Raw genomic sequence first — 25,235 nt, 5'->3', positions numbered from 1 at the left:
TGTATTCTTGACACATCATTTCATCCATCATGAATTGGAAGCCTAAATAAAACTAGATCTAAATGGGATATGCTATGTGTATCAGTTTTTGTGTTACATCATATATAATTAGTCCATGGAGATTAAACTAATCTACCTTCTGATAGGATTTATCAGCTCTAAATGCTTTTAGAGCTCCGAAGCACAGCAATCAATTTTGAAACTAAAGGCCTTAGAGAAATGTAAAATGGAACGCCTACTTTTCCATAATGTCAGTAATGATGTAAAACTATTCCACTGTATTGTATGCCTCCAACATCCACTCAAACTATTAACTGTTAGAGAGCATTTGACAACTATTCAGTATTCCAGATCATGATTATATTTGATTGAATGATTTATTTTTACTGAAGTCTTTGCAACAACAGTACTTGCCAGTAAATTGTAATTTAAATGTGTACAGAGGTATTGCTATGTTTAGTAGAAAGCAAAAGTATGTTCTCTCTACATTCACAACACATCACCGGGCTCTAATCAACATTAGTCTAAACAAGCAACATTCACTGAACAAACAGACGGTGTAAAGATGTTAAAAAATAAAAGTATGACAAAGCAGTTCATCTCAATGAAAAAACCCAATGGAGATGTACACATTTGATAGGAGTAACAATAGAACAAATGGCAAATTTTACTACAAGGTGTTGAAGTTACTGCTCCGACCATAGTTATTGTAGCATCTTTACTCTTGTAAGACATGTATTAGTCCGACATTCTGTCCCTCATCCGTTTTAAACAGGTTCTAAAACAATACTTTTGTGACAGTAAGTGTTAACGAGTGTTAAACCGTATTACTTTAAATTACACCTATTGATTGATGCATTTGATTTTATGTACTGCTAAAGGATGGTATCCTTGAGTGTCCTGAAAGGCATCTGTCAAATAAAATGTATTATTATTATTAAAGACATGTTAAGCACCTTGTGTATAGAACACCTAATGTGTAGAGATTATAAACATACTTGGGAGACAGGTATGGAAACAGGAGTGGTTATATTGTACAGAGCGTATACTGTGGTAGGCCTACCTCCAGTTCTGAATTTTAAAGCTTATTTACCCCCATTTCGCTAAGATAATATAGTTAAGGCATGTGTTTCTTAAAGTAGACTCAAAATGACCTTACCTGGAATATGAATATGGAAATATTACTGCAGAACAAACACAGCAGGAAGCTTCTATCAAGTAGCTTCCTGTTCCACTTCAGAAATCCCGTCAAACATGATCAAACAGCCTAGCCTACCTGCCCCAGGTGTGTGAGGAGTGAGTGATGAGGAGTGTATGCTATTGCCAGTGGTGTCGTTTTTCTACCTGTTGATCAGAGGGTGTGGGTGTGTGTTTATCTATTCATGAGGAAACCACACAAGACCAGACATGTTGTTACAAGCCCACCCAACCTCAACGAGAGAGTATGGCTGTGTGCTGTAGGCTTACTGTAAGAAGTAAGAGTAATAGTAGCATTTCACACCTGTGGTATCCATGTTAATGAAACTGCAATTACTTTATGTAGGCCTAACATATAACACTGAATGAGGACTGAATAACCTCTATGGCAATTCATGCGTCTACTAGGTTTCTTGTCAAGGTAAAATGTTTTTTTTTTTAAATGGGTGTCTGCCGTTAGAATTGGGCAAACATTCAATATCATGTTTCATCACCAATGTCTATCATTGAAATAACATGAAATAATAAAAAAAACGATGTATTTTCCCCCAAAATCAATTTTACTAAATTGTGGGTCAATGCCTCCCTCTAGTGTTGAGAATATGAATGAAAATGATCACTGTATTGTTTTTTCCAGCGCAAACATTGACGTCACGTTAGTCACGTGGTATACACCAAGCCGCTAGAAGCTAAAACTGTTTAGCACCGCTGTCAACAAACGGAAACGTTGCTTTTGTCAACCTGTCTTTCACCGAATTGTCATTGCTATACTTTATTCAACAGCTTTTTGTAAATAACTAGCTAGTTAACTACACATATATTTACTAGTTAGATTTGCTGCGTTTCTAACGTGTTAGCTTGACTCCCAAATTCTAGCTAGATAATTATGGTGGTTAAATGCATGTGCTTCTGCAATAGTTAGTTACGTATATCAATATTATTGCATGAACTGTATTGTACTATTTATGCTAGTACAGACGGGGAGACTTGATGGAGAGACAAAGAGTAGGTATAATTTGTGGATCGTAGGTTGCCAATAAACAACGCATAACGTTACAAAGTTGTATAGCGGCCGAATAAGATACCGGGTATGAAGTGTGCTATTTCATAGTGTTTCACTCACCACGTTTATTCCGAAAAATGTCTGTCCTCACTCTGGTAGCCTATGGACAGACATTAAGAATAAGCTACGTGGTGAGTTGATTGCTTTTCTGCAGCTAGTTAGTTAGGTGAATTGATTGTGCTACTTGTATGCGTTTGGCAACGTTGCACTTGGCGAAGTTTTTGGAGCATATTCCTGTTGGAACGTTCCACAAACAATACCCACTCAGAGACAGACTGATAGTGATAAAGAGCTGTAATGTTTGTACACTGAACTAAAATATAAACGCAACATGTAAAGTGTTGGTTTTGTGAACTGTTAAAAAAAAAAAAAAAAAGTACCAGAAATGTTCCATATGCACAGCAAGCTTTTCTCTCATGTTTTGTGCACACATTCATTTTCATCCCTGTTAGAGAGCATTTATCTTTTGCCCAGATAAACAATACACCTGACAGGTGTGGCATATCAAGAAACTGATTAAACCACATGGTCATTACACAGGTGTGCCTTGTGCTGCGGACAATAAAGGGCCACTCTAAAATGTGCAGTTTTGTCACACAATGCCACAGATGTCTCAAGTTTTGACAGAGTGTGCAATTGTCATGTTGACTGCAGGAATGTCCACCAGAGCTGTTGCCAGAGAATTGAATGTCCATAAGCCGCCTCCAATGAGATTTTAGAGAATTTGGTAGTACGTCCAACCGGCCTAACAACCGCAGACCACGTGTAACCACGGCATCCGGCTTCTTCACCTGCAGGATCGTCTGAAACCAGCCACCCGGACAGCTGATGAAACTGGGTTTGCACAATCGAATAATTGCATCTGCATAAATTGTGAAAAACCATCTCAGGGAAGCTCATCTGCGTACTCGTCATCATAACCAGGGTCTTGATCTGACTGCAGTTTGGCATCGTAACTGATTTAAGTGGGAAATGTTCTCCTTCGATGGCCACTGGCACGCTGGAGAAGTTTGCCCTTCACGGATTAATTCTGGTTTCAACTGTACCTGGCAGATGGCAGACAGCGTGTATGGTGTTGTGTGGGCGAGCGGTTTGCTGATGTCAACGTTGTGAACAGAGTGCCCCATGGTGGCGGTGGGGTTATGGTATGGGCAGGCATAACCTACGAACAATGAACACAATTGCAATTTATCTATGGAAATTTGAATGAGCAGAGATACCATGAAGAGATCCTGAGACCCATTGTCGTGCCATTCTTCCGCCGCCATCACCTCATGTTTCAGCATGATAGTTCACGGTACATGTCGCAAGGATCTGAACACAATTCCTGGAAGCTAAAAATATCCCAGTTCTTTCATGGCCTGCATCCTAACCAGACATGTCAGACATTGAGCATGTTTGGGATGCTCTGGATCGACGTGTACGACAGCATGTTCCAGTTCCCGTCAATATCCAGGAACTTCGCACAGCCATTGAAGAGGAGTGGGACAACATTCCACAGGCCATAGTCAACAGCCTGATCAACTCTATGTGAAGGAGATGTGTCGTGCTGCATGAGGCAAATGGTGGTCACACCAGATACTGACTGGTTTTCTGATCCACGCCCCTACCTTTTTTTAAAGGTGTCTGTGACCAACAGATGCATATCTGTATTCCCAGTCATGTGAAATTCGTAGATTAGGGCCAAATTAATTTATATCAATTGACTGATTTCATTGCATGTTTTGTTTTTTCTTCTTCTTCAGTGTAAATAAATTGTATTGTACCTCTTCTATGAGCTGAATGAAACATTCATGGAATGTAAAATGTATTATATTCTTACTAGGCTAACGTTACACAGCATTTTTCCTTAACTGGTCTTTTTTAAGCTATGTTTTAGCCAGTTCAGGAGCCCTTTGTGAGCAGCAGGAGCCCTAGGCTGAGCCACTGTAGAGAGAAGAATCAATGGTGTGCAGAGTTGTCACACCACCTTGTGCACACTGGATGAACTCAACGTTACTCAGCACACAACGGTTGGTTTGTTTCACTCATAGATTTTCTCATTGTTTTTTTTTACCATGTAGGCCTATTTTATTGTTGCAAATCAATGTTACATGACACATGTAATACAACGTGACACACACGACCTCTGTTGGACTTATATAGCCTGAATTGCTTGTGCTGTATTCTATCTGATTTAGTTCTACAGCTAGTCTATATGTTTTACTTGTGCTGTATTCTATCTGATTTAGTTCCACAGCTAGTCTATATGTTTTACTTGTGCTGTATTCTATCTGATTTAGTTCTACAGCTAGTCTATATGTTTTACTTGTGCTGTATTCTATCTGATTTAGTTCTACAGCTAGTCTATATGTTTTACTTGTGCTGTATTCTATCTGATTTAGTTCTACAGCTAGTCTATATGTTTTACTTGTGCTGTATTCTATCTGATTTAGGTCTACAGCTAGTCTATATGTTTTACTTGTGCTGTATTCTATCTCATTTAGTTCTACAGCTAGTCTATATGTTTTACTTGTGCTGTGTTGCTGCTAAAGCCATGTCTCCCTGTGACTGTTATCTTCCTGTGATCAATGTGTTTTCTAGGCTGCACATTTATGGTGTTTGTGAGGGTGAGGAACTGTGGAGACTTCTGCCAGGCACAGCACCAGCACCTGGTCATTGTGGACAAGTAAGCTGCCTTTAGCCAAACATATGAATAAATACCCCACCTGAAGTGGACCAGTACTCCTGGAGAGAGAGAGAGGCTGATATTTCTCCAAGTATATGGCTTCGATTGGGTTAATCCAGCCGTTTAGCAACCAATAAACCATTTCTGAATGTTTTGTTTCCTTTTCATATTCCACTTTTTATTTACTTCCACCCCGTTCTCCATAGCCTATATCTTCCAATAACCATCTTTTATACCCAATCTATCACAGATTTTGGAGTATTTTTCTCTACTGCTGGACTGTTCACCCTCTCCTGGAAGACTGCCTTCTCCAACTGTCTGTCAAGATGAATTGCCCCGCCCCTGTTGAGTTCACCTATGAGTGTATGAAGTTTCTGATCACCCACAACCCCACCAACTCCCAGCTGGTGAAATTTATAGAGGTACAGTACAGTATTAACTCCTATAATACATATCCCCATATGCTTTGTATTCACATGAAGCATTGTGTTATTTGAGTTTATAGTGTTTTCTTTTGTCAAGCCAGATTGGAATGTACTGAAAAACAGACAATGTCTTGATTACTAACCTCAAACACTTCATTTCATTTATAATCAGGACCTCAATGCTTTTGGTGTGCAGACACTAGTTAGAATATGTAATGCCACTTACGACCAAACCCCTGTGGAGCAGGAAGGCATCACTGTTGTGGTAAGACAACTTTTGTTCTCTTCTGCCATGATGTTAACCCATCAGAGACCTTCAGGCATTCTGGTTCCAATTGTCCACTGTATCTACATGACATCTAGGTCTATCTTTTTCCTAATAATGGAGTTTGCATGAAAGCGTTAGGTCTATCAATTACGCTACCTAATAAATTTATCCATTAATGGAGCCTAAAACCAACCATATGTTTTCCTCAAACAGGATTGGCCCTTTGACGATGGTTCTTCCCCCACTTGAACATGTCGTTGATGACTGGTTCAATCTCAAGTTTAAATTCCGAGACGAACCCGGTTGTTGCATTGCAGTGCATTGTGTGGCGGGGTTGGGTCGGTGAGTTGTCTGCATAAAAGTTCAATCTATTTGCTTATTGTATCTTCTTCCTTAGAATGTCTGCTAGCCACCAACAGATTGGGACTCGTAGCAAAAGCAGTGTGTACGGAATAGTTTATGAATAATGATAACTTAATTCTCAAATTTGTTGTGTTATATATTACACATCAACTTTCTCATCTCTACATTACACTTGATATAATTGATATCATTTCTCTCCAGAGCCCCAGTCCTGGTAGTGTTGGCATTGATTGAGTGTGGGATGGAATATGAAGATGCTGTTCACTTTATAATCAGTAAGTTCTCTCCATTGATCATATTGTGAAATTTCAACCATTGTCATCACTACTTTAGATCAAATCTTCTTGCTAGTGTGATTTAAAAATGAAGATGGTATAAGTTATGATGAGCTGATTCCAGAATAGTCTTTCAATATGACATTCAAAGTGCCATCAGAAAGCCAAATCATTCAAATACATAATGATTGCCATCAAAATGCCATCCTTTTTTCTTCTCTTAGAAAGAGACGTGGGGCCTTCAACTCAAAACAACTAATGTACCTCAAACTACAAACCCAAGATGTGTCTCCGCTTATAGATGCTAATGGGCAAAATTGCTGCATCCAGTAAGAAGATGAGCGGTATTGTCAAGATTTACTCAAAAAGGAAAGTGATTGCTATAAGAACAGTTTTTGGTTATAGTCAAAGCAACAAAAAATAGTCAAGAAAACAGTCTAAATAGTCAAATTGAATTTGATTAAAGTAAACATTCTGATATTTTCCTCAACTACTGTAGTTGTGAATCATTAAAGAAACATTTTTAAATTGTTACTAGTTGTTGGTGGTAGTTTTGCAAAGGCTAAAATAAGTGTATTTAATAAGTCTAACAGCCTTTATTGTTATTCAAAACATTATCATGAAGGCATGAGCACAAATACTGTATTTCCCACATACGTTCTATGAAATTGTGTATTCTATTTTCTGGTAAATATTTCAAAAAGTAAATTATCTCAACATATTTGGGTAACTGCCTGGTACCAAATGGTGCCTAGTCGGGAAATGTAATTTAGGCCTATAGTTATTATCACGATATTACCATTTTACCATGTCATTTCAGAGTAAATACTGTAACGATCCTTGGTTTATGAGCTTGGTTATTGACTGCCATATGAGCATGCTTTTGTGGCATAGTCGATGGGGCGCAGGGCTACGGGCTAGAAGGTTGAGGACTTGAGCGCACTCCCTGCCTGTTTCATTACATTGTAGTAGACCAGGCAACCTGGAAAAAGTGCTTGCTTTTGTTTTTGCTTGTTGAAGGCTGTCATCCATGCTAGATCAAACAATGATGGGATGATACACAAAGGTAGGCCTGATGACATGTTACATTTGGATTTTTAAGGAAATTTTCAAGGGTTAAAGGTCAAATCTGGTGAAAAAAGGCATAATAAAAATAGTAATTTTTATTGTACACAGTGAGTCCATGCAACTTATTTGACTTGTTACATACATTTTTAAATCCTGAACATATTTTGGAATACCATAACAAAGGGATCTTGTTTCTCATGGTCTGAGAGTCTAGGTGCCTTTTGGCAAACTCCAAGTGGGCTGTCATGTACCTTTTACTGAGGAGTGGCTTCCGTCTGGCCACTCTACCATAAATGCCTGATTGGTGGAGCACTGCAGAGATGAGAGAACCTTCCAGAAGGACAACCATCTCCACAGAGGAACTCTGGAGCTCTGTCATTATGGGATATTGCTTGTAGATTGCTGAGAATTCAAATTTTAAAAAGTAATCAATTTTTAGAAAAGGCTGTAATGTAACAATGTGGAAAAAGTTAAGGGGTCTGAATAATTTCTGATGGCACTGTATATATTTCATGGAAGCTTTTAAAATTGTCACTTGCTTTGTTGTTTCTCATGACCTCTTTTGTATCTTTATCTTTTTAAATTATAACTGGCAGTAGCATGTATTTGTTTTGTGAGTGCTGTGAGATATTTAACAGGTTTATTTGCCATTAAGTAGTAAACTTTATTTGAGTTGAAACTGTAGTTTTTGGTTCTCTTCAAAAGTAAAAGATTTGTATTCCTGCTTAAGTTTCTTTACCTTGTAGAGATTGTTGTGGAAATTACCACCAGCGGTCACAGTCAAACTTAGATGCATAAAGTACTGGTCTGAAGTGAGCTCCACCGGGGCAGTCCTGTTAGTTCTCTTATATACTGTTTACACAGACAAGTTACATTTGCATGATTTAGCTTATTCATAATGAATTCATCACTAACATTTGGTTAATGCATGAGACAGACCAATACCTCATGAAGCCTCTTCTCTCCAAGCTAAGACCTTGAAACTGAGATATTCCTTTCCGTTCTCAAAACAATGTTCTGGGTGTACTGCCAAATTGAAGATACTGATCATGAGGATCCCTCCCTGGCACGATCAATCAGTCACTTGCATGAACCCATTAAAATTGGTTATTAGAAAAGCACAAACATAAAATGTTCCTTCACATTCCCTCTTATCAATTCTGTGATAAATAATAATCGTTACATTTTAAGGTAAGCATTAGATTATAGTTAATTTTTTTTAGCTCACCACTCATTACAATGGCTGGGAATGGGAATATAAAAGGAATACCTCCCAGATTGCAGTTCCTAGGGCTTCCACTAGATGTCAACAGTCGTTAGAAAGAGTTTCAGGCTTGTTTTTTGAAAAATGAGCTAGAATTTGTAATTTTAGTAAGTGGCTCCCATTTTGGCTGTAGTGTTTGTTGCGCATTCCGGTGAGGGCACGTACTTTGTTATTTATCTCCGCTAATGGTCTCCGGTATTCTCAGTCTTCAATTTGATTGTTTATTTACATATTAGGGTACCTGGGGATTGATTAGGAATGTTGTTTGATATGTTTGGAAGAAGTTTATTGATAACTTACGGGATTCATATGTATGCATTTTGAACGAGGGAAACCGGTGGATTACTGAATCAAGCGCGCCAATGAAACTGACTTTTTTGGGATATAAAGAAGGACTTTATCGAACAAAATGACCATTTGTTATGTAGCTGGGACCCATGTGATTGCAACCAGATGAAGCTCTTCAGAGGTAAGTGATTTATTTTATCGCTATTTCTGACTTTCGTGAGCCTCTGCTTGGTTGGAAGTGTATATGCTTTTGTGCGCGGGGCGCTGTCCTCAGATAATCGCATGGTGTGCTTTCACCGTAAAGCGATTTTGAAATCTGACAACGCGGCTGGATTAACAAGAAGTTAAGCTTTTAAATGATGTATGACACTTGTATTTTCATGAATGTTTAATATTACGATTTTTGTCATTTGAATTTCGCGCTCTGCAATTTCACCGGATGTTGTCGAGGTGGGACGCTAGTGTCCCAATGATCAGTAAGAAGTTAATTTTCTTATTCAGATAGCTTTACAGTTTTTCCTCCCAATGGCACATGTTCAAAGTGGAAGGCCCTTGATAATATCCCGATTTCAATATCTGGGTAATAATCAGATTTTCCCAAGCAGACGAATTGCTCACCTGTCATTTACGGTCCGTTATGTCTTTGTCCATTTTCTTACTAGTACACCAGCAGCATGAGAGAAGTTTGGACGGGATCTCTCCATGCTCACTCCACGTGGACTCATGTCGCACTCCTGAGAGAAAAGGCATGAGAGATAAGGCAGTAGATAGCTTCGACTGGATGCTGTGTACAGGTTGCTGTCTCGGACTCAGGTGAAGGACCATAGTGAACACCATTGTCGCCATTACTTCAGCCGGTTAGAGGGGGTGAGGCTCACGTTGTTCTCGGTCGAATGATCCTTTCCCCCTTACTTCTAGATACCATCTGTGGTCACCTTCGCCATAACCTCGAGAGAGGACAGACCAGAACAACAGTTTAGTTTTGTGCATTTCTGATTCAACAAATCCAGACAAATGATTCACTGTATGATAAGCAACATTCTTAATACAGATTTCTAAGACAAATGTCAAAGAGAATAACAACACAGTTGAAACCATTTCTTCCTTCAAATTTGCTTGTACTCCCCTATAATCTTGGCATGCTCACCGCAGGGTTACAGGGTCAGGGAGATGGAGGGCTAATCCTTAGGGAGAAATCCAGACCATCCAGCAGACCAAATCTGGTGAGATTTGTATTGAAGAAAGACAAAAACAAAACAACAACAATACACTTCTTCCCTTTTGACACAACTCACATGCGTAAAAAACAACACTGCCGGTTAAATTAAAATAACAAAGAAAATGTGAATTACAACCATTGATAACTCCATTTTAAGAAAATTGTATCCCATAAGTTAATTAAAGGAATGGTAAAGAGAGTCTTTAGGTGCCGTTTGGCAAACTCCAAGCGGGCTGTCATGTGCCTTTTACTGAGGAGTGTCTTCCGTCTGGCCACTGTACCATAAAGGCCTGGTTGGTGGAGTGCTGCAGAGATGGTTGACCTTCTGGAAGGTTCTCCAATCCCCACAGAGGAACTCTGTCAGAGTGACCATCGCGTTCTTGGTCACCTCCCTGACCAAGGCCCTTCTCCTCCGATTGCTCAGTTTGGCCGGGCGGCCAGCTCTAGGAAGAGTATTGGTGGTTCCAAACTTCTTCCATTTTAGAATGATGGAGGCCACTGTGTTCTTGGGGACCTTCAATGCTGCAAAAATGTTTTGGTACCCTTCCCAGATCTGTGCCTCGACACAATCCTGTCTCAGAGCTCTACGGACAATTCCTTCGACCTCATGGCTTGGTTTTTGCTCTAACATGCATTATCAACTGTGGGACCTTAAATAAACAGGTGTGTTCCTTTCCAAATCCAATCAAGTTGTAAAAACATCTCAAGGATGATCAATGGAAACAGGATGCACCTGAGCTCAATTTTGAGTCTCATATAATTATGTAAATAGGATATTTCTGTTTTGAATTTTGTATAAATTAGCAAACATTTCTAAAAACCTGTTTTTGCTTTGCCATTCTGGGGTATGGTGTGTAGATTGATGAGGATTTTGTTTTATTTAATCCATTTTAGAATAAGGCTGTAACGTAACAAAATGTGGAAAAAGTCAAGGGGTCTGAATACCCTCCAAAGGCACTGTATAGTGTATTTCCTTCCTTAGATCAAACCATTGGCAGAAACTTTAACAGAAAGCTCACATCAATTCAATTCGACCTCAGTAGATGGACTAATATCCCAGTTGCTTTAACCGGCAGAATATCTATTGTCAAAATAGGCAATGTAGTTTAATGCTTCCCATGTCTTTCCCTTTTGGCTATTGGGATAAAATGCCTGCTGCGGCTTAAAAATGTATATGCCAAGGTAAGCAATCTCTAAAACAATTAAAAAACTTACAAAGAGGGAAATATGTAGGAGGACTATTTGTATCAAACTTTAAATTGTATTTTCAGGCTCTAGCATTTCGCCCCATCCTAAATTGGTTTAGACATGATTCTTCTGCCCCCTGGCTGAGAACAGAGATATATGGTGTCTCCAATTGCCCTGGAAGAGGTGGTCTTCACTGAATGTCCCTTAAACAATAATAACTACGCTTTCGTCCTATTACTGCTCACACAATTTCTATTTTGGCGCAAAATTGAAAAACGATGTAATTGGAAATCATAATAGCATGCCCATACTCCATTATTTCACAATAATGCCTTGCGATCTGGAGGGCGGCCATTTGCATCCTCCCAATTGTACAAATGTGGAATCCGTACCCTTGCCGATATCATGGACAGTAATGGTGTGAGAACATTCCAAGATTTGAAAGACACATGACCATTACCAGGCAACTCCTTTTTTCTATATTTAAAACTTAGGTCAGCTATGCTGGCCTATGGAGTCCCTTGGGAAACCCAACTACCAAACCATCTAATGATGGGATTTATAACTAAAGTATCTGGGCTCCCAAAAGGACTGATCTCTATAATATATAAACAACTTTTGAAAAGCTCATATTCTGACCAAAAGTATGGTCCACAGATCTAAGTGAATCTGAACAACCCTTTAACTGGACCAGAATATCAGAAAATATGACCTTGGCATCCCGTAATCCGAACCATCAACTCACAGCTCCCAACTGTTCACTGCATCTACTATGTTACTTAACAATGACGGTTTATTGAATCCAATAAATTGTTTCCCCTTCCCTGCAACTAACTATAGATAAAGGGCTAACTCTTTGTTTAGGCTGCTTCATTTAGACACATCCTTGCAAGCAACTCATTTCACAGTATGGACACAAGATGACACTGAAGTTCCATTTAAATCTGCATCATTCTTGTTTTGAAACTGCTCTCATGCAGATAAACTTGGTTTAGAGTTAAAACAACTGAACTAAAGGACAAATACTCTGGCAGCCTATTTTATGAGGTTAATCAGTACATATTTTTTTTGCATCAACCTCAAAATAGTACAATGTTATCATTCCTCTCTCTGTGTGAAGCATGCCTGTCACTGACGTTTGTCCCCTGCTACTGGAGAGTGGGTTGCATTATCTTGTGCATTTAAAACAGTTAGTTCTGTTCTATATAGATTTTCTTTGTCACATCAACGAGGACTAGTAGTTGCAAAGTAGCAAGAAATTATTAAATAGTTGCAAAGTTGCTAATTAGCTAAAATGCTAAAGTTGTCCGTGATGACATTCGAACAATCAACCTTTGGGTTGCTAGATGTTCATGTTATACTCCTACCGAACCACCATCCTTTCGTTTTTGCGTTAAGTAACCTTCCATGTTATGTAACCACACTAAGCGTAACATATACTAATGTCAGTGTCTCGGATTTACATTTACTATGTTACGTCTAGTCTATGAGACCAGTCTGGGCTTGAAAGTCAAACTAACGTTGTTATGGTTTGACATGTCAATTTTTTTCCTTGATATTAAGTCTACGTTAGAGAGTTTGGGTCAACATTTTTAATTGGCTACTATCTCACGGATAACCAAGATCAGAGCAATAGTCTTTGTTAATTTTTTTTGGGGGGGGCGGACTTGGTCTGTCCCAGTCCGTGTCCTGTCCTTGGATTATCCTACATATTAGAGCACGCGGGAGGGCAGTCGAATCGTGTAAAGGCAACCGGCGAATTATTTGTGGCGTGCACTCGTTCAATCACTGTCATTACAGCGTAACGCTTAGCAGCAAATTCCCTGAAACAACATGCCACCAAACTAGGCTGTGTGATGTTCTGTGACTATTGCGTGCAGTGACACACTTCGCCTTCAGCGTCTGTGTGCGTCTCTGTGGGATCAAGCATCGTTGCTTTAGGACGATTATATCTGATTCTGGAGCGCGACGCAGATTCTACCGACCGGTTATTCGGACCGGCCTGTCCGGCAACATAGGCTAGGGGAGGCAAAGAAGGCAGACAGAGGAGTGTGTTACTCCAAAAGATTGGCTGGAATAAACATATTTATTGCTTCACTGCAGTCATGATGCCGGTAAGTAAAAGTAATCAGATAGAAGAGAATATATCATTTTTTAACTTTGAGAGGTCTTGGAAATAGATTGTGGATTTAATTAATAAATGCCTGTGGAATGAATAGCTTGGAACAAATGAGCTCTAATAAAAATTATATATAATTAACTTTAGGCTACATATGGATTGTGAGTCTGCAAATTTGAGTGGTGGATGAGCTACAGTACTCCCATCAATTACAATGTACTTTTTTTGTCCTTTCATCCACCTTTTGTGTTTGAGTGGTGTGTGTTTGTGTGTGTGAGAGAGTGTGAGCAGGCGGGGAATGAGACAAACACTGCAATATCAGTTTTTTTTTACTATGATTAAACATCACTTGATAGACCACTGATCTATGCATATTCTCAACTCTCTGCCTGCCTATACAACTACACAGAGAGAGAGACTGAACATTAAGGGGAGTAAGGCAGACTTTTAGGGTAGCCGATGTAAGATCCCCACACAACAGTGACAGACAGGCAATTCTGGTGATCACCCACACAGTGACGCACATTCACCATGACCTGTAACCTCCCTGTCAGTGTTAGTCCACCAGTAGCTGATGTCAGTGTAAGAAAGAACACACACACACACACACACACCTGGTTGCAATAAGGCTCTCCTCATGCCTGCTAATTGGCTTTTGCTCTTTGAACAATTTTTTACTTATATAATTAGCGAGGCAGGGAAGTGGGTTGAAAGTTCAGAATTGCATAACTACTTTTGCAACAACAAAAAAATTGTGCAATTAATCGCATTGTCTGAAAGTAATCCAAATACACTGGAAACATCCAAAATACATAATGTATACAGCTAAAAACAACAATGCAATGTCAAAACAAGTTGACATGGAGGTTAGAGTGGGCTTTATCAATTTACCCTCCTGCGGCTGCGTGGAGAGGAGACCAGGCTGGAGAGAGAGAGTCAGTCAGTTGCTGTTTGAATGGCGGAAGGGATTAGCCTGTGCATTGTGATGGTCTGGGACGGCCTCGCTGTGCGTCACAGAGGTTGGGTGAGATGGCTGAATTTCTGGGTAATTTCCCACACCAGATGAGCTTTCAGCTCTGCACAAGCCCATCTCGCTCGCCCCTATAGTCCGACTGCTAAGGTAGTCCTCCTATCTCTCCCTTACAATTACAGTTGAAATCGGAAGTTGTCATACACTTAGGTTGGAGTCATTAAAACTCTTTTTCAACCACTCCACACATTTCTTGTTAACAAACTATAGTTTTGACAAGTCGGTTAGGACATCTACTTTGTGCATGACACAATACATTTTTCCAACAATTGTTTACAGACAGATTATTTTACTTATAATTAACTGTATCACAATTCCAGTGAGTAAGAAGTTTAGATACACTAAATTGACTGGGCCTTTAAACAGCTTGGAAAATTCCTGAAAATGATGTCAAGGCTTTAGAAGTTTCTGATAGGCTAATTGACATCATTTGAGTCAATTGGAGGTGTACCTGTGGATGTATTTCAAGGCCTACATTCAAACTCAGTGCCTCTTTGTTTTACATCATGGGAAAATCAAAAGAAATCAGCCAAGACCTCCGAAAAAAAATTGTAGACCTCCACAAGTCTGGTTCATCCTTGGGAGCAATTTCCAAATGCCTGAAGGTACCACGTTCATCTATACAAACAATAGTACGCAAGTATAAACACCATGGGACCACGCAGCCGTCAAACCACTCAGGAAGGAGATGAGTTCTGTCTCCTAGAGATGAACGTACTTTCCCAGAACAACAGCAAAGGACCTTGTGAAGAGGCTGGAGGAAACAGGTACAAAAGTATCAATATCCACAGTAAAACAAGTCCTATATCGACATAAATCGAAAGGCCGCTCAGCAAGGAAGAAGCCACTTCCCCAAAACCTCCATAAAAAAGACAGACTACGGTTTGCAACTGCACATGGGGACAGATTGTACTTTTTGGAGAAATGTCCTCTGGTCTGATGAAACAAAAATAGAACTGTTTGGCCAGAATGACCATCGTTATGTTTGGAGGAAAAAGGGGGCGGCTTGCAGCCGAAGAACACCATCCCAACCGTGAAGGACGGGGGTGGCAGCATCATATTGTGGGGGTGCTTTGCTGCAGGAGGGAATGGTGCACTTCACAAAATAGATGGCATCATGAGGTAGGAAAATTATGTGGATATATTGAAGCAACATCTCAAGACATCAGTCAGGAAGTTAAAGCTTGGTTGCAAATGGGTCTTCCAAATGGACAATGACCCCAAGTATATATCCAAAGTTCTGGCAAAATGGCTTAAGAACAACAAAGTCAAGGTATTGGAGTGGCCATCACAAAGCCCTGACCTCAATCCTATAGAAAATATGTGGGCAGAGCTGAAAAAGCATGTGCGAGCAAGGAGGCCTACAAACCTGACTCAGTTACACCAGCTCTGTCAGGAGGAATGGGCCAAAATTCAACCAACTCATTGTGGGAAGCTTGTGGAAGGCTACCCGAAACGTTTGACCCAAGTTAAACAATTTAAAGGCAATGCTACCAAATACTAATTGAGTGTATGTAAACTTCTGACCCACTGGGAATGTGATGAAAGAAATAAAAGCTGAAATAAATCATTCTCTCTGCTATTATTCTGACATTTCATGTTCTTAAAATAAAGTGGTGATCCAAATTGACCTAAGACAGGGAATGTTTACTAGGATTAAATGTCAGGAATTGTGAAAAACTGAGTTTAAATGTATTTGGCTAAAGTGTATGTAAACTTCCGACTTCAACTGTACTCCCTCCCTATTCCCTTTATTTCCACCCAGATTTACAACCCCTCTCAGCTTTTAAACAGACAGCGGAATTGACCATTTGGGTGGAATAGTCAGAAAAGACAAGCTGCTAGTGGACTGAGTATTATCATAAGTCTTATTTTGAGCTGCTGAATCTCCATGGAAAATTGACTGGGTTGTACATGAATTATCATTGGGAGTTTGAGTATTATAAACATCACAACCAATAGTATATAACCTACTACAATGGCAGTGTTACAAGCCAAATATGAAGTTCAGAGCCCTCTAGTAGTGAACTGGCTGATTTTGATCGTGAGCCATTTTGTACGCTCTCATCTCATGACTTGACCAGTAGCCAGTTGTAGGCTTACAGACTTAACCTGTTTAATTTACTGACTTACTGTTGTTGTTATAGTGAGAGTCCCCCTCCTTCTCTTCCTCGATCATATCAGGGCAGAGTCTAAGAATCTCCTCCTCAGCTCTCATTAGTGTAAGTGACGCATGACATCACTGTGTAGTCGAGCTGCAGAGAGCTGTCGTTGTTATGACTCCTGCCCTGCCATGTGCCATTTGTATTGATGCTTCTCTCTCAGGTTTGGGGTCAATAACATTTCAATTCAGTCCATTAAGGAAGTAAAGTGAAATTCCAATTCAAATTTGGGGGGGAGTCACAGAGGAAAATTGGATTTGGAAATTCTGTTTACTTGCTGAACTGACTGAATTGAAATGGAATTCAACCCAACCGTGAGCTCGCCAACTAGAGGATAAAGTACATTTCTGTTTGTAGCAGAACATGGAGCAAACAATGCTAGTCTCTGTCAGCTGCTCCAAGGCAGGGTTCTATCACAGTGAAGCTATACATCCGAACCAAAACAAACTAGGTTCAGATCCTCACCTTATAAAAACGGAACCTTCCATTGAACCTCTTGACTTAATGGTAAACACTCCCCCCCCAGTCCCGCGTCAATGTGCTAACCCACTAGGCATGTATGTCAGCTGTGTGAATGGGAGGCTGTCAGCTCCATTGAATAGACTGAGGATGGAGAGTGTTGTTTACAGTCATGTCCTGTGTTTAACTTCCACAATCTCAAGAAGAACAGGACTGTCTGTCTGGGATCTTTTCTAGGGGTGCCAGGCAAGCGTGTTTCCACAGACACTGTGGTTGCTATGGAGACTTTATTGACTGTTCTGTTCTGTGCTGCACAGGGGAGCCAGCCAGGACACTAAATCAGGTGTCGGTTGGTTGGTCCGGGTCAGTCCCAATGTGTCTGACTCTGAAACCTCACACTGTCTGTCTGCATTTTGTGTTCTTATCTCTGTTGTCTGTCCTGGGACCTGGTTAAAAGTAGTGCACACACATTATGTCTTCCACCAATCAGACATGTTGCAAATCCATCCACTGATAAGGAGATACTGTATCTCCAATCTCTCTAATGATTTGTTATACTTTTCATGTGGTTCGTTTGATGCCTCGGGGGTATTCCTTTTAAGGAGCTTAAGACACGTTGTTTATAAACATCTTGCCCCATAGGACTGCCTCTGAATCAGAAGTGGATGTTAGAAGGGTTTTGCACACACACGCACACACACGCACCAGCACACACACTCACACTCACTTTCTATCTCTCTCTGCCTGGTAGATGAGGTCTGAGTAACAGGGTAAACTGTGCATCACAGGGATTTGTTTCCAGGCAGTGGTTCATCAGTCAGCCCAGCTCCAGGCCCACTGCGACAACACCTGCTTTGTGTCCTCAGATTTATTATTGACAAGGCCCGGGATGCTGCTGGCACAACCATTAGATTTGGGCTTCATGGAAATCAGTCAGGAAATCCATTCTGCCCTTCTTCAGACCAAAAATCAAGTGAATGAGAATAGAGAAAGAAAATATGAGATGGGATGGGATCATTTGTTCTCTAACAAATGGAATTATTGTAGTTTTGTCCTCTCAGCAGGTTTAAGTTTAAGGGTAGGTCGTCATTGTAATTAAGATTTTGTTCTTAACTGACTAGCCTAGTTAAATTAAGGTTAAATAAAAAATTAAAAGTTATGTAGCTGCTGGAACATTTGAACGTTTGAACAGTCAGAATGTGTGTGCATCTGTGTGTGTGTTTAATTTAATTTGACATAACCTTTATTTAACTAGGCAAGTCAGTTAAGGACACATTCTTATTTACAATGACGGCCTACCCCGGCCAAACCCGACGACGTTGGGCCAATTGTGCTCCGCCCTACGGGACTCCCAATCACGGCCGGTTGTGATACAGCCTGGATGCTTCTGTGTGTTGTTTAGCTGGACGATTATGTGTCTGTGGTCACTGAGTGTCCTGTTCCTCCTATTGATGCCCTGTGACAGTGACAGCCTGGTCTGGTTAGTGTCACCAGGCGCCTCTTATCTCTCTCAGCTCTACGGCTGTTCCTGTTCCTAGGGAATCTCATTCTGAAGGGGGCCGGCCACGTTATATTACCCCTACCCCTTGCCTGGCCCTGGCTCTGGCTGCATTTATCACCACCCCCACCTTGACTACGCTCCTCACGTTCAGTCACTGACACCCCCACCCCTACCCTTCTCCTGCCTTGTGCCTGGTGTCACCCACACGCACACACTTGGAGACCCGTGCACACAGACAGACACGCAGTGAGTCTCTCTCAGCCCTGCCTGCCCTCCTGTCCATCTGTCTGCCTGTGTGAGTCTTCTCCCTCCGGCTCTATGAAGAAGTTCTTCAGCATGGTGCTGCACAGTCTGGTTAGTGTAACCAAGGACAAGGACAAGGCCTGGCTCCAGAGGGTCCGTCCCGGGCCGCAGCCACAGCAGCTGAGAAACCAGGGCAGGAAGACACCATGCAGGGCGGCTAAGGTGAACCGACAGACGGACGGACGGACAGACAGACAGACACAGGGTTATAGCTGTAGCACTGGACTGGCTGGAGCTGACTGGGAGGTGGGCGCTGCCGCTGTTCTGTCCTGTCCAGCTTTGAGTCTGACTCTGACGGTACCCATGTGCTGCTGCTTAAAATAGCAAAAGGCATTCACAGCTGGCTAGGAGTCATTTTCGGAAGCTGGAGAGTGTGCTTGTATGTTAAGTGTTTGTGCAAGTTTAAGAGGTTGGTGGGCTGTTGATGTTTTTGTTAGTGAATGAGTGTAGTTCGGGTGAGGAGACAGGAGACAGGAAAGGCACAGTATGTATGTGGTTGAGTACAGAATGTTGCCGATGCATATGAATGTGTATTGTATCTTTTTGCACATCATTTTCAAGGGGATTAGATTCTAGGTGTTAGGCTTAATGTGTGGTATCTTTTTGTAGATATACAATGTTACTTGACTGTGTGAAAGTTTATTATGAATGTTAACATGTTACTGTGTGTGGCTGGCTGGCTCTCCTATGCAGAACTAACGTGTAGTAGGCTGCTCAGTGGGAGTGTTTAATACTATTAGGCAGAGGTAGGTTCAGCCCCTCTTTTAGCTTTTTCTCTGTCTGGTTTCTGACCTTTCATTGAGAGATAACAGCATCTCTGGGCAGATTAAGAGATGCAGAACAGAGTAGATCACAGATGCATGCGTGTTGGCAAACACGTTCCTGTGTGGCAAGAGAATATTTAGCACCGATGATGAGTTCAGGACTGGTTTGGGTTTTCTCAACCTTGTTGGTTGGTTGGTTCTTGTTTGATAGAATGTTTTTTCCCTGTATAGTCGATACTACTACAGGCCAATCCCTACGGAGAAAAACATAGTTTATCCTTTATCCCCCTACAATAACCTTCCCTTCCTGGATTTTTTTTCTCTCTCTGTCTCTCTCTGTCTCTCTCTGTCTCTCTCTGTCTCTCTCTGTCTCTCTCTGTCTCTCTCTGTCTCTCTCTGTCTCTCTCTCTCTCTCTCTCTCTCTTTTCACTTGTCACCCCGTGGACACAGACATACAAATGTTTATAATCTCATTATTATAGTGCTCTCTATGTTGTAATCTGCGCCTTACAGAATTCCTCCTCTCAATCTATCTGTCCGTGTCTGTGCGTGTGCTCTGGCAGTGAGAGATTACCTTACATCTTGGACTGGACGTGCGGCCCCGTTGCAGGGCTTGTCTCGGTCGGTGTGTCTGTGGTTTAGACATGTTTATGGGGCTGGGCTGAGCCACTACGGTGTGGAGGCAGAGGGTTTATACAGATGGTTTATACAGGCCAAGGGACCAGTGTCAAGCACCTCTGTCTATGTCAATCCTATAGTGGAAGTATCCGCTGCAGCAGGAAGGGGGGTATGACATTTAGAGAGGAACATATTTGGATTCCGCAACCCAAATTTGCAGATTAATCCTAAATTTAGCAGATTATCCCCCATTTCCGTTTACTACAGATTGTCAATCTGGAAATGAGGACGTCACCTCTCATTTTACCAGGAAATCCTATTTATATATGTGGTTTCTCAGTACTCTTTATTGAGAGCAAATACTGTATTACAGGCACACACACACACACACACCTTCGTGTTGCCTCTTTTGTTTGTGCTAGGAATTTCAATAACCGATCTTGTTTTTATTTACCAATATGTTGTAGCCACTAACGGAAGCAAACTTGTCATGATGCCACCAAATCACTCTTACTTTAAGCATGTTGGTTTGGCAGTCTGCCTGTAATATCTTTGCGCTTGTAATATCTCTCCTCTAATGTTTATAGCTCAGCTGAGTCTTCAATAGTCTCTCTCTCTCCCTCCTGAGTGCCTCTGTCTTTAAGGCAAAGCATTTGATGGAAATGTATTTAGGTTAGAGGGCAACCGGAGCTAAGGGGACATTTCCTGTAATTCAAGAGCTTTCCTCCCTGGGTTACATGCATTCAAATTCCTGGCATATGTACGTTGTGTAGATATTACCAGTAGTCTGATCCCAGTCAGTAGCTTGATCCCAGGTATGTATGTGCTGTAGCCAACTCTTCATGACTACGATATAAGAGTTTGCTAAGGCATATACAGTATGAGCCCAGGCTATGCTTTGTCAGAGATACATAGTACGTTTAACAAGCTATTTCTCTATGTCTCCCTCATGCAGATGATCCTGACAGTGTACCTGAGTGACAGCCAGCAGATGCTGACAGAGGTGCCCATCACCCCAGAGACCACTTGTAAGAATGTGGTTGAGTTCTGTAAGGAGGCCGGAGAGAACGGGTGTCACCTGGCTGAGGTCTGGAAGGGAAAAGGTAAGTGATGCTTTCATCTTTAGCCTCTGACCTCTAACCTAATATTCAACTCCTAACCTGTCACGATCGTGTGGCGGATTGACGGACCAAAATGCAGCAGTTGGAAAATAAGCCATCTTCTTTTATTATAACACGAAGATGAACACGACACAAAAACACTTTAACAAAACAACAAAATAACAAAACGACCGTGAAGCTACAAACGTTGTGCACAAACATACAGGCTACTAACGTTCTTACATAGACAATTACCCACAACCAATGAGAGCCTATGGCTACCCTAAATAAGGCTCCCAATCAGAGACAACCGAAATCAGCTGTCTCTAATTGGGAACTCATTCAGGTAACCATAGACTCTCCTAGATAACTAACCAACATAGACAACGCTAGACATATACACTCAACACAAAACCATCTACTACACCCCATAACCCCTTTACCAAATAAACACCCAAAACCAACAAAACATAAACATTACCCATGTCACACCCTGACCTAACTAAAATAATAAAGAAAACAAAGAATAATAAGGCCAGGGCGTGACATAACCCCCCCCTTGAGGCGCGAACTCCGGGCGCACCATACACAGTCTAGGGGAGGGTCTGGGTGGGCTCCCCTCCACGGTGGCGGCTCCGGCTCTGGTCGTAGTCCCCACGTCACCACAGTACCTAACCACCTCCTAGGCTTCCTCCAAACGACCCCCCTCCACATTAACCCCATTGCATTAAGGGGGAGTTCCGGACTAAGGGACAGCTCCGGACTAAGGACCAGTACCAGGGTAAGGGGCAGTACCAGGGTCAGGGGCAGTACCAGGGTCAGGGGCAGCACCAGGGTAAGGGGCAGCACCAGGGTAAGGGGCAGCACCAGGGTAAGGGGCAGCTCCAGGGTAAGGGGCAGCTCCGGACTGAGGAATGGCAGCTCCGGACTGAGGAATGGCAGCTCCGGACTGAGGGACTGCAGCTCCGGACTGAGGGACTGCAGCTCCGGACTGAGGGACGGCCCATGGCTGGCTGACAGATCTGGCTGCTCATGGCTGGCTAACGGATCTGGCTGCTCATGGCTGGCTAACTGATCTGGCTGCTCATGGCTGGCTGACGGATCTGGCTGCTCATGGCTGGCTGACGGATCTGGCTGCTCATGGCTAGCTGACGGATCTGGCTGCTCATGGCTAGCTGACGGATCTGGCTGCTCATGGCTAGCTGACGGATCTGGCTGCTCATGGCTAGCTGACGGATCTGGCTGCTCATGGCTAGCTGACGGATCTGGCTGCTCATGGCTAGCTGACGGATCTGGCTGCTCATGGCTAGCTGACGGATCTGGCTGCTCATGGCTAGCTGACGGATCTGGCTGCTCATGGCTAGCTGACGGATCTGGCTGCTCATGGCTAGCTGACGGATCTGGCTGCTCATGGCTAGCTGACGGATCTGGCTGCTCATGGCTAGCTGACGGATCTGGCTGCTCATGGCTAGCTGACGGATCTGGCTGCTCATGGCTAGCTGACGGATCTGGCTGCTCATGGCTAGCTGACGGATCTGGCTGCTCATGGCTAGCTGACGGATCTGGCTGCTCATGGCTGGCTGACGGATCTGGCTGCTCATGGCTGGCTGACGGATCTGGCTGCTCATGGCTGGCTGACGGATCTGGCTGCTCATGGCTGGCTGACTGATCTGGCTGCTCCTGTCTGATTGGCGGCTCTGGCAGATCCTGTCTGGTTGGCGGCTCTGGCAGATCCTGTCTGGTTGGCGGCTCTGGCAGATCCTGTCTGACGGACGGCTCTAGCGGCTCCTGTCTGGCTGGCGGCTCTAGCGGCTCCTGTCTGGCGGACGGCTCAGTAGGCTCATGGCAGACGGGCGGCTCTGCAGGCTCATGGCAGACGGGCGGCTTTGCAGGCTCATTGCAGACGGATGGCTCAGATGGCGCTGGGGAGACGGATGGCTCAGATGGCGCTGGGGAGACGGATGGCTCAGATGGCGCTGGGGAGACGGATGGCTCAGATGGCGCTGGGGAGACGGATGGCTCAGATGGCGCTGGGGAGACGGATGGCTCAGATGGCGCTGGGGAGACGGGCAGTTCAGTCATCGCTGTGCAGACGGCAGACTCCTGCCGGCTGAGGCGCACTGTAGGCCTGGTGCCGGGACTGGTGGCACCGGGCTGGGGACACGCATCTCATGGCTAGTGCGGGGAGCAGGAACAGGGCATACTGGACCCTGGGGACGCACATTACGCCTAGTGCGTGGGGCCGGAACTGGTGGTACCGGACTGGGGACACGCATCTCAGGGCTAATGCGGGGAGCAGCAACAGGACGCACATTAGGCCTAGTGCGTGGGGCCGGAACTGGTGGTACCGGACTGGGGACACGCATCTCAGGGCTAATGCGGGGAGCAGCAACAGGACGCACAGGACTCTGGGTATACACAGGAGGCTTGGTGCGTAATTTAGGCACTGGTGGTAAAGGGCTGGAGACACGCACCATAAGGCTAGTGCGTGGAGGAGGCACTGGTTGTACTGGGCTGGGGACCGTCACAGGAGAGTTAGTACATAGGGCTAATATAGGAGGTGCAGGACTAGGGAGGCGTACAGGAGGCCTGGTTCGTGGGACTGTCCTTTCCAGACGGTTAGCACGCACATCAGGACGAGCATGTAGAGCTGACTCAGGTAACCTCACATCCCGCACACGCTCTGTCGGGTGGATCTTGTGCCTCACGCACCAACACAGCAGCTCCCTCATTTCACTCTCTTCCAACCTCCCCAATAAATCCTTAACCGTCTCTGCATCATTCCCATTGCTCCCCTCCAATCTCAGCCCGACTGGCTCAGGTTCCCTCTTAGAGGAAGCACGGGAAGCACGGGAAGTTGACGCAGTCCTCCCATCTGGACTCGCCACATTCCCCATGAGCCCCTCCCCAAGAAATTTTTGGGTATTACTCACGGGTCTCCAGCCTTGCTTCCTTGCTGCCTCCTCATATCGCCTCCTCTCGGCTTTCGCTGCCTCCAGCTCTTCACGAGGGAGGCGATATTCTCCAGGTTGAGCCCAAGGTCCCTTTCCTTCCAATTCGTCCTCCCATCTCCAGAAATCCTGTGTAGGTAGGTCCTGTTGCCGCCTTCCATGCCGCTTGGTCCTATGGTGGGTAATTCTGTCACGATCGTGTGGCGGATTGACCGACCAAAATGCAGCAGTTGGAAAATAAGCCATCTTCTTTTATTATAACACGAAGATGAACACGACACAAAAACACTTTAACAAAACAACAAAATAACAAAACGACCGTGAAGCTACAAACGTTGTGCACAAACATACAGGCTACTAACGTTCTTACATAGACAATTACCCACAACCAATGAGAGCCTATGGCTACCCTAAATAAGGCTCCCAATCAGAGACAACCGAAATCAGCTGTCTCTAATTGGGAACTCATTCAGGTAACCATAGACTCTCCTAGATAACTAACCAACATAGACAACGCTAGACATATACACTCAACACAAAACCATCTACTACACCCCATAACCCCTTTACCAAATAAACACCCAAAACCAACAAAACATAAACATTACCCATGTCACACCCTGACCTAACTAAAATAATAAAGAAAACAAAGAATAATAAGGCCAGGGCGTGACATAACCTCTGGGATTAACTAACTGACTGGTTTATTGCTACACTGACTGACTGGTTTTGAGCTTTGTCACAAGCTCTAAATGCACTGAGCAAAGTGACAAGTTGAAAATCTTAGCTTTACAGATATTTAGCAAAGCACTGTATTTTTTTTATAGTTGGTCTCTGCTTCATGACTTTCTTAAAATTAACTTATAGTGATTTCTTCCAAGTTTTGCATGAATCTATTCAACTGAATGTCTTGATATACAGTGCCTTGACTTTTTTGACATT

General features: G+C 42.9%; 1 protein-coding gene and 1 pseudogene across 9 annotated transcripts in view; both read left to right on the top strand.

The window, feature by feature from the left end:
• The first annotated feature begins 1,870 nt into the window (after positions 1-1,870).
• On the top strand, positions 1,871-7,946 carry LOC129811885 (protein tyrosine phosphatase type IVA 2-like; annotated as a pseudogene).
• Positions 7,947-8,719: 773 nt separating this feature from the next.
• The window catches only part of LOC129811881 (apoptosis-stimulating of p53 protein 1-like), a 49,875-nt gene continuing 33,359 nt past the window's right edge, over positions 8,720-25,235 (top strand). For 3 of the 9 annotated variants that reach the window (XM_055863596.1, XM_055863595.1, XM_055863593.1), the window contains exons 1-2: positions 12,892-13,400; positions 21,198-21,345. In XM_055863596.1, the coding sequence (XP_055719571.1) occupies positions 13,392-13,400; positions 21,198-21,345 (157 nt within the window). In that variant the 5' untranslated portion in view covers positions 12,892-13,391. Of the gene's footprint in view, positions 9,061-12,890; positions 13,401-18,746; positions 19,023-21,197; positions 21,346-25,235 lie in introns of those variants that run through there. The other 6 variants (XM_055863594.1, XM_055863591.1, XM_055863592.1 and 3 more) reach the window with 6 other exon arrangements.

Source organism: Salvelinus fontinalis, chromosome 15, assembly GCF_029448725.1.
Source record: "Salvelinus fontinalis isolate EN_2023a chromosome 15, ASM2944872v1, whole genome shotgun sequence".
Classification (NCBI taxonomy): domain Eukaryota; kingdom Metazoa; phylum Chordata; class Actinopteri; order Salmoniformes; family Salmonidae; genus Salvelinus; species Salvelinus fontinalis.
Note: the sequence above shows the minus strand (reverse complement) of the source record. Positions and strands in the feature narration are given on the sequence as shown.